Here is a 10153-nt window from a genome sequence, read left to right on the forward strand (position 1 = left end):
GCTTTCTTGTAGGAGGTGAGTGATGGTGGAGGCGATGGGGGGTTAGGGATGCTGATTTTGAAAATGGATTCAGTCGCTGGGTGCTTTACGACTTCTCGGGCCCGATGGGTTCCATAGGCCGGGTCTAGCGGAGGGAGAAGGTTGGATCCAGTGCTTTCAGCGACAGCACGGCTCTCCGCTTAGAAGTTCAATGGCTCGCACACGTTGATGTTCTTGAGACTCAGCCATCGAGTAGCAGAATCGCCGCCGTGGAATCCCGCTCGGTCTTTTCCCGAAGACGTAGGTGCTCGCATCTCCTTCGATATCCGCAACTTCCCCTACGGACACGGACATTTCCAGCTTAGCCAATCGTTTGAAGTCGATGGATCGAGAACGATCTCAGAATTTCGCAGTAAACTTCGACCTCTCCCGCAGAGCAGGTCCATAGTGATACAACGCAAAGATGCCAAAGATACAGCAGATCATCAACCCAGCAAGCAGACTACAGCCCCCACCAACGCCTAACTTCAGGAACATCGGTCTCGCGAAGAGGATTGCGGCGAGTGCGAATGCTGACCGCGTGAAGTCCGTGCCGGCGAAGAGACTCGCGGCGAATCTAGGGTAGCAGGCGGCCAAGTACACCAAGAGGGTCTGGAAGACGATGAAGACGCCCATGGGGTAGATTGCGACTCCGATCATGGAGACGATCCAGTGGATGTTGGGGTTGGACGTCCAGCCGAAGAGGAAGAGGCCGATGGGTGGGAAGAAGCTGGCTATGAGGGCTGGTCGAAGGATTGTTTCTGGGGGCAGTTTCTCGCCGGCGATGAGCTTTGGTCTCTGGTCACGGTGTTAGTCATTGTCGGGAATTGGTGAGTTTTGGCGGAGAACATACTCGACTGAACCATAGATGGGTGATGTACACAGGGGCGCCGATGATGGTGCCGACGGCGATAGGCATGAACGCCAACCCTTGCTGTAGGAGATCAAAATCGTACATGTCCTGGTATACCAGCGGGAATGCTTCGAAGAATGAGTAATAGATGCCATAGATCAGCATCAAGTACACGTTGGCGAAAAGAACGGCAGGATCTTGAATGGTCGCCGCGGCGGGTACGTAGAGCGACTCCTTGACGATTGTTTTGAAGTCGAGATGCGCTTGGTTGATCTCTGACTGCGAGCGAATCTGTTCGTTGCCGGTGGCGCGACGTAGGCGTTTCGCTCGATTGTAGAGTATCGTGTCGGGATTCGTCTCTGGGAGGATCAACAGTATGATCAGGATGGGAGCGCTCGCAATGAGGATCTCCCAAATAGAAAAGCGCCAGCCGAGACTGTTGATGGCGGCAGCTGCGATGGTCGTTCTTTAAGAATTGTAAGCAACATCTGGCCGCCGATGATGGAAAAAGCGAACGTACCCTACAGGCGGAGCCACAAAGCAGGCAAATCCCCAAAGACTCATCGCCACTGAGACATGAGCATCGTCATATACATCAGCGATAGATGCGCCTCCCGTGGCGAGGACAGGGCTACCGAAGAAGCCTTGCACGAATCGAAGGAACATGAATGCCGGAGCGTTCCTGACCAGCGCAGTTGGGATGATGACGGCCATGAATATGATGAATGTCACCACATATGGAGGGTTGCCTAGTTATCAACATATTAGCGAGTGAATTGGCTGTATGTCTTCAACACTTACGTCCAATGCTAGGTATCTCGCTTAGAGGTGAGAACAGAAGAGGCCCGGTGCCATAGCCCAAACTAGGGATACATCAGCTCGTGTTCTTGCTGTGTTGAGGTAGATCGTACACGAAGAGTGCCAATCCGAGAGCAGTGTATTCATAGCCAGTACCAAACTCCTGCTTGAACTGCGCCTCGCTAGGGGTCCAGATGGGCGCCGACATGTACACCACAAAGGCATAGCAGGAGATGCCAATTTCAATCAGCAACTTTTTGGATCTCTTCCAATTCCTCGGGTTCTCTGGATCATTCGCTCCGTTCCAGTCGCAAAGCTGTACGCCTTTCTCAAAGCCGGCTTCATCTTCGGAAGGCGTCGAAAGCCCAGACACCTGTGTTGTATAGTGATTTCGATCATGAGAATACTGAAAGATCTGAGAATTGAACACTTGACGGAAACAAGCACCTAGCACGCTGTCTCGAATGAAAGCCATGGCTTGTGTACTTACTGGGCAGTAAAGGCATGCAAAGCACTTTTAAGAGAAAACGACCTCGTCAAACCCCAACCTGACCCCGATAAAAGTTGAAGCATTTCTAAGCCGTCTGGTATCCACTTGATATGCTGTCGATGATGCATGCTTCTTGCCTCCATCGCGTTCCCTTGAGACAAGAAGTCTTCATGAAGAAGTCCGTGATGGCGAGATGTCGCCGCCTTTCAGCAAGTCCTCGCGAGGGAGGGCTGCGTATGTACTCGTGCTTTTGATGAGACGTCTGTGAGCATCAGCAGGATAAGCGGTCCTTGGTGCTTTTGTGATGCTGTCTCAGTTCAAGTTGGTGGTGTGGGTCTTGAATAGAGAGCGTTGGAGTTGAAGTTGGAGTTCGCCTCTGCGATGACAAAGTCTTCCCCGAAATTTGGAGACGTGGAGTCACAACCTTCCCTGCCCCGATTCTATCTCTTCTGTTCACCAATACTCCTCTACTCTCTCGCAATACCATCATCGCCATGAAAGTTCGACTCGTACAGGACAAGAAGTATCATTGCGAGATATGTGGGCGCAATTTTGCTCGTTTGGAGCACCTCAAGCGGCATACAACCACCCGTAAAGTACAACGTCAAAACACAATATATCCCAGCAGACCTCTGACTCGACATGCTAGATACAAACGAAAAGTCGTTCCGCTGTTTTTGTGGCAAGGCGTTCGCTCGACGCGATCTCTTAAAGCGACATGAAGAAATCGGCAAACATCTGGCCACGAACCTCGCCTTACGTGGGAACTCTGCTCCAAATGTAACCCCGATATTAGCAGCCCCGACACCTCCCACGACTGCGGAGTATACACCACCCGATTCTTCGGGACACAGCAATGAGAGTCCGTTGAATGATCCTGGATATGGCGAGGATGTTCACATGAACACCTTCCTCAGCTTCGATGCCTTCCTCAACACTATGGGACTGAATGCTCCGCTGGACAGTATCTTCCCGGACTTGTTGAGTGGACCCGACCCAAATTTTGGAGTCGACGAATCCTCCCAGATGTTCACTACCGCAAGGCTACCGTATCTACCGCCGGATGCACACGCTGAAGATATCCATGAGCTCAAGCGTATCCCTTGCGCTTGGAAGGTTACAACCGGGCAATGGGAAGATCTTCGCTCGGCCATCAAACCATACGACAAGCAGATGAACGGCTTTGTTCTTCCATCTTTGCTGGCTATTAGTCGTCACATCACTGGATACTTCGAGGACTTTCATAATCATCTCCAGATCCTCCATCCTGTCACGTACCGACCCCAAGATTGCCCAGAGTCGCCTGAGTTGACATTGGCTGTTGCTGCAGTCGGTGCAATATGCAGGTATGAAACGAATACCGCCGTGAGAATGTTTGACGCTGCGATGTCGATAGTACATGCTCGTTTGCGAGAGTATGGATCGAGGTTTAGCGCGGCTCAACTCAATCATGGGGTGACTGATGTGGATCCGAGATCATGGAGTGCTCTGCGAACGGTACAGGCTGCTCTACTTCTGACAGCATTTGCTGTGATGGAAGGTAAAAGCCACACCTCACACGATGCGACTTCGTTGCAATGTCTTCTTGTAGACTATGCGACTTCCGACGAGCACGTTGGAGCACCAGGCATAACTCAAACCACCTGGAAGCAATGGACCTTCTTGGAAGGCGTCCGTCGCACAAGATGCGCCATATTCAATGTTCTGAATATCTACACGACAGTTCTTGATTCGCCCCCTGCTCTGCCTAGCAGTAGACTCAATACATATCTGCCTTGTTCTACTCTTGAGTGGACTGCGCAGAACGAAGATGACTGGAGGCTTGCACAAGACCTAGCTCCTGAACCCCAGGGCTTTCAAGAAGCGTATTCCGATCTTCTCACCGCTGCTGCCCCCCAAAATGCCCTATACTCGCCATTCGGAAACCTGGTCCTCATCAATGCTTTGTTGCAACGCATCCACCTTGCGAGACAGATGCAGCTCAATGGGCGCAGCGAGAGCCTACGATCTTCTGATCTTGATGAGATCAATATTGCACTCGAGCGCTGGACACACGCATGGAGACAGGCACCAGAGTCGATCTTCGATCCCAGGAACCCAGATGCGTCCAATTCTTTCACGGCGACATCCCTATTAGGGCTCGCGTTCGTTCGCCTTCACACGACCTACGCTTCGTGTCGAGCGCTGCGCGAGTGGCAGCCACACAAGACCGGTCTCAATCTGGCCCGCGCCCACAGTCCAAAACGCGATGCGGATATCATCGCTGCTCTCCTCCACGCCACGCAGGCCTTTGCAGTCCCTGTGAAGTTCGGTGTGGAGGTCACCAGTCGTAGACAGTTCCACCACTGGGACCTTCAAAACTTCGTTTGGCATCTCGAAGCCGCCACGTTCCTGAGCAAATGGCTCTTAAGCGTAGCGGATTTCTGCGACAAAGATCCAGTATCAGATTTCGAATGCAGGTTGATGTCCATCATCCATAGCCTAGTCAACAAGGCCGAAGAGTCGCTAGGATGGAGCACGATACCCGAGCCGGGCAAGGCAGTAGCACATCGGACGACTGCAACACTGGCAAGGGATTTGAGCGATCGCCTCTCTAGAATCTGGTCACGTCTTTATAAAAGACACAACTCGCCGTGGGCTCTCACTGAGTTGATCGGCGAAAGTCTGGAGGAGTACCAGAAGGCGATGGCGAGGTTGTAGTATGGAGGGCATCACACGAGCTGCAATCCAGCCGATACAACGTCAAATTTCGAGTTTGTTGAGATCGCCCTTCTCATCGATAGCAGGTGGCATTTGATGATCGTCAACTCTCGCTTCACCCTCGTATCTCTGACTCGGATCTGGCTGTTCGAAACTTTATGCGTCGGATTAGAGTAGCAGCAATACTGAGTCAATCTCATTCGATCGGTTTCGAATCCCTGGCTACTTCCTTGCGCGCTCGTACTCGCCGATACGCCACAAAATTCGGCGTTGAATCTTGGAGTGAAGGGCATCCATTCGCAGCGCTTTGGTTTGGGACATGACTCCAATGGCAGTTTGTACGGTGGCTCTAGATCCACTTGCAATGCATTTGCGAGAGCTCTAGATCTACCCAGGAGGGGTGACAGCTGGCGAGGAGCTGCATCACATCAGCGGTGCACCCTGGACGGTTAATCAGTGAGGCAGCTCTTGTTGCAAGTATAAGTGACGACTCAAAAATCTGTAAGGGTTGGAGCGCTTATACGGCGTGACAGACGACCACAGCCAAGTTCGTCCAGGCCAGTATCCTTGAGACTATCAGTGGCTGCTGTGCTCGATCGAATGCCCTGTCGTCAGTCGCCACCGTATGGCAAATGACTCTCGACCAAGTTCTTCAATTGATGGGTAACCAAGAGCATGGCAATGGCGATGATGACATACCACAAGAATCAAGTGTCTGTAAACACATAAAAGAGTGGTCAGCAAAGTCGTCCTTGTCCTGCCATGCGACCTTCAGACCTCCCAAAGACGATCCTTATCCTGATTTCTTCCTTCATCCACCCTACCAGACGTCCGAACGTTCCACACGACTTCACCCACCGCCAGATCAGTCTATCTTGCTCATTAACCCATCGACCAAGTCTCGCGATGCGCACCTTCGTTCTCAGTCTTTCTGCCTTGGTGCTCGCTGCCGCTGTGCCACAGAACGCGCCATATGCCGGTGACGGTCGGGGAGGCGTCCAACGTGGCCGATACCAGCCTGGATGGCAAGGAGGTGGAGGTGGCAGCGGTGATCCAGTGTGCCAAGGTCTCGCTGGAACTCCTCAATGCTGCCAATTGAATGCTCTTGGGGCTTGCAGCCCTGCCCTGCGATCCTCGTAAGTACCTTTTCTGTGCCTGCCTTACGGATGTCGAAGACTGATTTGGATGCAGCGAGCCAGCGGCCTTGGGACAAACGGTCTTTCTATCAGATCTGTGCTGCCAGTGGAAGGTCTGCGCAGTGCTGTGCTCTGCCTGTGGTAAGTTATTGGTGTCGGATCACGTCGAGAGCCGGACAGGAGGAATGTGTCCAAGAAGCAAAGCTGACGATGCTCGCAGGCTGGAGCTGCTCTCCTTTGCAACCAGCCCTGAAAGGGATCACGAGACGAATGCGGCAGCCTTTGCCCGATCACTCTCACCAATCGCACTCTAATAATAGATCTCTTATCTCTATTTCAAATGTCGAAGGCCGCGGTTTGGAAGAACTAGTCATGGGCGAGTCTTTCTCTGTACAATTAAATCGCCATTCATTCGAGGGATGAAGTTACCAAAATAATCTCTCTCCATCAACAATACAATCGCCCCAATCACCGCATACACAAGAAATTCCGAAGCGCAATCATCCTCGCTCCCGCTGTAGATCTGTCGATCAAAAGAAGATGCCTAGAGATATAGATACGAGGAAGCCTGTCACATCCAGCACCCCAAGAACTCTCCGTTTTAAGCTCCAAGGCGATGCACGACACATCCAAATCTGACTCCAGATCTCGGTCTTGCACGCGTGTGGCTCGAGATAAGGTCTGGTGCCTGAAATTGGAACTGCCGTGAGGCTGAGGCTCAAAGTTAGGGGAATCTGTATCCACATGCCCGGGCATTTGGGTTCGCGTGGCGTGTGTCGATCGCGGGTATTTATCTTGACTTCACTTGACTTCATCTATTCTTTTCACCCTTCTTCATCATCGACGTGGAGGTATTTGTGGGGAAGATGAGGTCTTTCCAAGATCAGTTGTCTTTGGATCGACTTTGAAGCGATCACTTCGAGGTTTTCTGCAGCGGCGATGGTTCCGGCCATGGAAGGTCTTGGGCATTCTGCATGAGGGTCCAAAATGGATTTTGTCCATCCGCTTGCGGCTCCTCGACAACGTCGCCACGAGTCACGGCTGCCGGATCACTTCACCGTCATCATTCCCAAAAGTACATCCGCCGCTTGCGTAACCGAAATGAAAATGCAAGACAAACGCGGAGTGCTTCCTACGCTATGCTTATCGAAAGCTTACCGCAATAGCCCACATATCGCTCGGAGTGCAGAGCGACGACATCCGGTCGATCAGCCGCACTACTCGCAGAACCGTTGCGTTAACGACCACTTGGTCCAGCTCATCTCACAGGCTTTCCTGGGATTTGTGCTCTTTGCTATCAGTCCTTTATGACTATCGTCCACTTGGAAGCCGCCGTCGACGTAGCTATCTCGGTCGTCGGATCTGTCGTTGCGAGGCCAAGGCGATGTGTTGAAGATAGGATCGGGATCGGATGGCGGTTGGTGTTGGACCAAGGGGCAAATGAAAGAAAGAGCTGTGACGCATGTTCTCTTCACGGGGCATATAAGGAGGGCCGTTGTGCCTTGTCCAGTGACTGAGCACAGCATTCTTTCGAGACATTTGTTCACTTCAGTCTTTCTCGACGAAAAGTTAAGCCGACACAACAGAGTTCTTAATCACCACTTCAACTTCAACGATAATGCAGTTCCTCGTCCTCGCTTTTGCCGCCCTGGCAGCCGCTGGCCCAGCCATCAAGCTGCGTGCCCCGATCAGCCTTTGCGCAGCTCTCGACAGTGAGTCCAAGTAAAGGAGACAGATAGATATAGTGACTGATCTGTTGTTCCCAGCCCCACTCTGCTGCCAGCTTGATGTCGACGGTGTCCTCGACACCACCTGCGAGTCTCGTAAGCTTACGTTTCGGGCCTGTGTAGAGGAATTTCGACTGACACGTTATAGCATCGGGCGACCCAAGCACCAAGTCTGACTTCGAGGCTGACTGTGCATCTACTGGAAAGACTGCTGAGTGCTGCACTCTGCCTTTGGTACGTTTGTCAAATCACTCGACAGGAGATCTCGAACTCACCTTCCGTATAGGATGGTGATGCTCTCCTCTGCACTGCGCCATAAGCGATCGGCATTACCTTAGAATTTCAAAGTTTATCAATGTCTTGGATTATAGCAGGAAGACTACAGTTTGAGTGAGAAGACTGAGGACAGAACAGACTACGATCAAGTCCCTGCAGAGGATGTAGATGCAAGTAGTAATTGTACAGCGGTTCCTATGTATTGACTACCCTAAGACTTTGATTCCGCCCCTTTTAATGATAGTTCTGGCGATGTCGTGCTGAAATGCCTCGTCGCTTAACGGCCCCATCCTCCCTGTTCGCCAGCTCCTCCACCAGCTCCTCCGCCCACTCCACCACTGCCACCCAAGTTCGCACCAGCGCCTCCCTGGAGACCAGCGCCACCGCCAAGCGACACACCAACGCCGACACCCTCTCCTACTCCACCATTGAGGCTGGCGCCGCCTCCAATGACAGCATTACCACCAGCTCCGCCAGTGGCTCCGGTGTTGACTGCTCCTGGTTGAAGGCCAGCTGGGACGTTGCCTTGGCCCTGGGCGCCAGTAGCTCCTTGGACAGTGTTGCCGCCCTGAAAGCCTTGTCCGGATCCTGTGTTCCAGCTGCTCGACGACTGGCGTTTGACGGGGTGGGCACTTGAGACCATAGCCATTGCGGCGATCGTGAGGATTGTTGCACGCATGGTTGATGTCGAAGCTTGTTGTTCGTGGAAAAGAACGTCTTGGTGCGTTGAGGTGTTAACTTCGACCGACAGGAGGCTTGAGGAGAGCGAGTGTGTTTCAACGATTGACTGGAGAGGAAGAAAGTCAGAAAAACGGACTGAGACTTCGAATGGCGCTTTATGTATGCCCTCGTCGCAGTTCCGACACGAAATCTCGATGGCACTTACAATCTTACGACATTTGTTCCAGAGTGCCACCGGTCACATTGCAGTGGCTCGAATCAGACGAATCTGCTGTTCTTGGACACCATGAGTTTGATCATTGCCCAGACCGTACAGACCAGACTTGAGACGTTGGCCATGTTCAGGCATAAGCAGCATGACTGTTTGGAGACGACAAGCCCTAGTGTGTCCAAGGAGTGACTGGTTTGAAGAGGACGAGGATATTGACGTTCAATGTAACAGCTTCAGGAGAGATGAGTCGTGTGCGACTGGCTGTCGACGTTTAATAGTTGCAGCAGTGGGAGTGCTGAAGATACCAATACATGGGGAGAGACGGCCACATGTGTTTCTCTCTCACTCTCTCCAATCGCCGAGTTTGCCAATGGAAACTCAGGAGCTGCCAGTAGTCGGTCGTTGAATGAGGAGTCACCAACCGAAGGCGCCAGAGCCAAGCCGTTGATGTCGAAGCTCACGAGTCGTCTTCCTGTGAAGTTGTCGCACACGAGTTACAAGTACTGCGGATAAGATTGACCTGTCGCAGACTTGGCGGCCGAAACCGGGCTGTTGAACCTTCTTGATTCACAGCATTGCCAGGGGTTAAAGAGAACTGTCACAGCAAGACGGCTGACTCGAGAACGGGATAAATCGTTTCCAAAGATGACGAAGAAAAGCAAGAGCTCAAAACTTTCTGATGCAGTCACCTTCGGTACGAAGGTCGTTGAAGCATCGCTCAAGAACAAACAGACTATCAGAGCAAGGCTGCAACGCAGCCTCTTTGTCAATTTTGCAGGCAGTATGCCGGCTGAAAACAATCCATTTATGGGTCCGTATTGCGATGCAAATGGCGACTGTACTACAAAGTTCTCGACCGCGTCTTGACATGGTCTTCATCCAGGTGAGATTGCGCTCAAGCAGTTGTTCGCCGGACCCATCTTTGACTCCATTGCTCAACATCATTGACCGAGGATATCGAAGGCGTACAACTACACATTCTCCCGCACCTTTTCTATCGCATCCAACAGAACCCTCATCTGGAAAGGTTTTGTAACAACACAATCCATGCCCACTTTCATCGCGGCTTCCTGCTGCTCCGTCCTCGCATTCGCCGTGACGCCTATGATCGGCCTTTTCCACCTGTGCCCTAGCGACTGTTGTTCTTGTTCCTTCTGCCGTATAATCCTTGTACATTCCAATCCTCCCATCACGGGCATTTCGAAGTCCATCAGTATGACGGAAATTCCCTCGTTACCATCCTCGGAAGCTGGTGTACCGGGG

General features: G+C 52.1%; 7 protein-coding genes across 7 annotated transcripts in view; 4 read left to right on the top strand and 3 right to left on the bottom strand.

Annotated features, from left to right (window-relative positions):
* Nucleotides 1–378: 378 nt before the first annotated feature.
* M409DRAFT_24041 (uncharacterized protein) lies at nucleotides 379–2144 on the bottom strand (the record flags this gene model as incomplete). Its single annotated transcript, XM_033807060.1, has 5 exons — nucleotides 379–816; nucleotides 872–1337; nucleotides 1392–1620; nucleotides 1673–1734; nucleotides 1783–2144. 5 exons carry the CDS (start codon nucleotides 2142–2144, stop codon nucleotides 379–381), a joined length of 1557 nt encoding a protein of 518 aa, XP_033666642.1.
* Nucleotides 2145–2801: 657 nt separating this feature from the next.
* M409DRAFT_55628 (uncharacterized protein) lies at nucleotides 2802–4859 on the top strand (the record flags this gene model as incomplete). Its single annotated transcript, XM_033813052.1, has 2 exons — nucleotides 2802–3699; nucleotides 3751–4859. 2 exons carry the CDS (start codon nucleotides 2802–2804, stop codon nucleotides 4857–4859), a joined length of 2007 nt encoding a protein of 668 aa, XP_033666643.1.
* A 906-nt stretch (nucleotides 4860–5765) lies between these two features.
* M409DRAFT_55629 (uncharacterized protein) lies at nucleotides 5766–6309 on the top strand (the record flags this gene model as incomplete). Its single annotated transcript, XM_033813053.1, has 3 exons — nucleotides 5766–5995; nucleotides 6035–6136; nucleotides 6216–6309. The coding sequence occupies 3 exons, from the start codon at nucleotides 5766–5768 to the stop codon at nucleotides 6307–6309; spliced, it is 426 nt and encodes a 141-aa protein (XP_033666644.1).
* Nucleotides 6310–6982: 673 nt separating this feature from the next.
* Nucleotides 6983–7306, top strand: M409DRAFT_55630 (uncharacterized protein; the record flags this gene model as incomplete). The annotated part of the gene is made up of 1 exon (XM_033813054.1): nucleotides 6983–7306. The coding sequence occupies one exon, from the start codon at nucleotides 6983–6985 to the stop codon at nucleotides 7304–7306; it is 324 nt and encodes a 107-aa protein (XP_033666645.1).
* A 307-nt stretch (nucleotides 7307–7613) lies between these two features.
* On the top strand, nucleotides 7614–8041 carry M409DRAFT_24043 (uncharacterized protein; the record flags this gene model as incomplete). Its single annotated transcript, XM_033807061.1, has 4 exons — nucleotides 7614–7707; nucleotides 7762–7818; nucleotides 7871–7956; nucleotides 8009–8041. 4 exons carry the CDS (start codon nucleotides 7614–7616, stop codon nucleotides 8039–8041), a joined length of 270 nt encoding a protein of 89 aa, XP_033666646.1.
* A 234-nt stretch (nucleotides 8042–8275) lies between these two features.
* M409DRAFT_55631 (uncharacterized protein) lies at nucleotides 8276–8677 on the bottom strand (the record flags this gene model as incomplete). Its single annotated transcript, XM_033813055.1, has 1 exon — nucleotides 8276–8677. One exon carries the CDS (start codon nucleotides 8675–8677, stop codon nucleotides 8276–8278), a length of 402 nt encoding a protein of 133 aa, XP_033666647.1.
* Nucleotides 8678–9861: 1184 nt separating this feature from the next.
* M409DRAFT_67100 (uncharacterized protein) overlaps nucleotides 9862–10153 on the bottom strand; it is a gene marked incomplete at both ends in the record, with an annotated part of 3747 nt that continues 3455 nt past the window's right edge. Inside the window, one exon of the mRNA XM_033817258.1 lies at nucleotides 9862–10139. Coding sequence (XP_033666648.1) covers nucleotides 9862–10139 — 278 coding nt within the window. The remainder of the gene's footprint in view (nucleotides 10140–10153) is intronic.

This window comes from Zasmidium cellare (genome assembly GCF_010093935.1).
Source record: "Zasmidium cellare ATCC 36951 unplaced genomic scaffold M409scaffold_21, whole genome shotgun sequence".
In the NCBI taxonomy this organism is placed as follows: Eukaryota; Fungi; Ascomycota; class Dothideomycetes; order Mycosphaerellales; family Mycosphaerellaceae; genus Zasmidium; species Zasmidium cellare.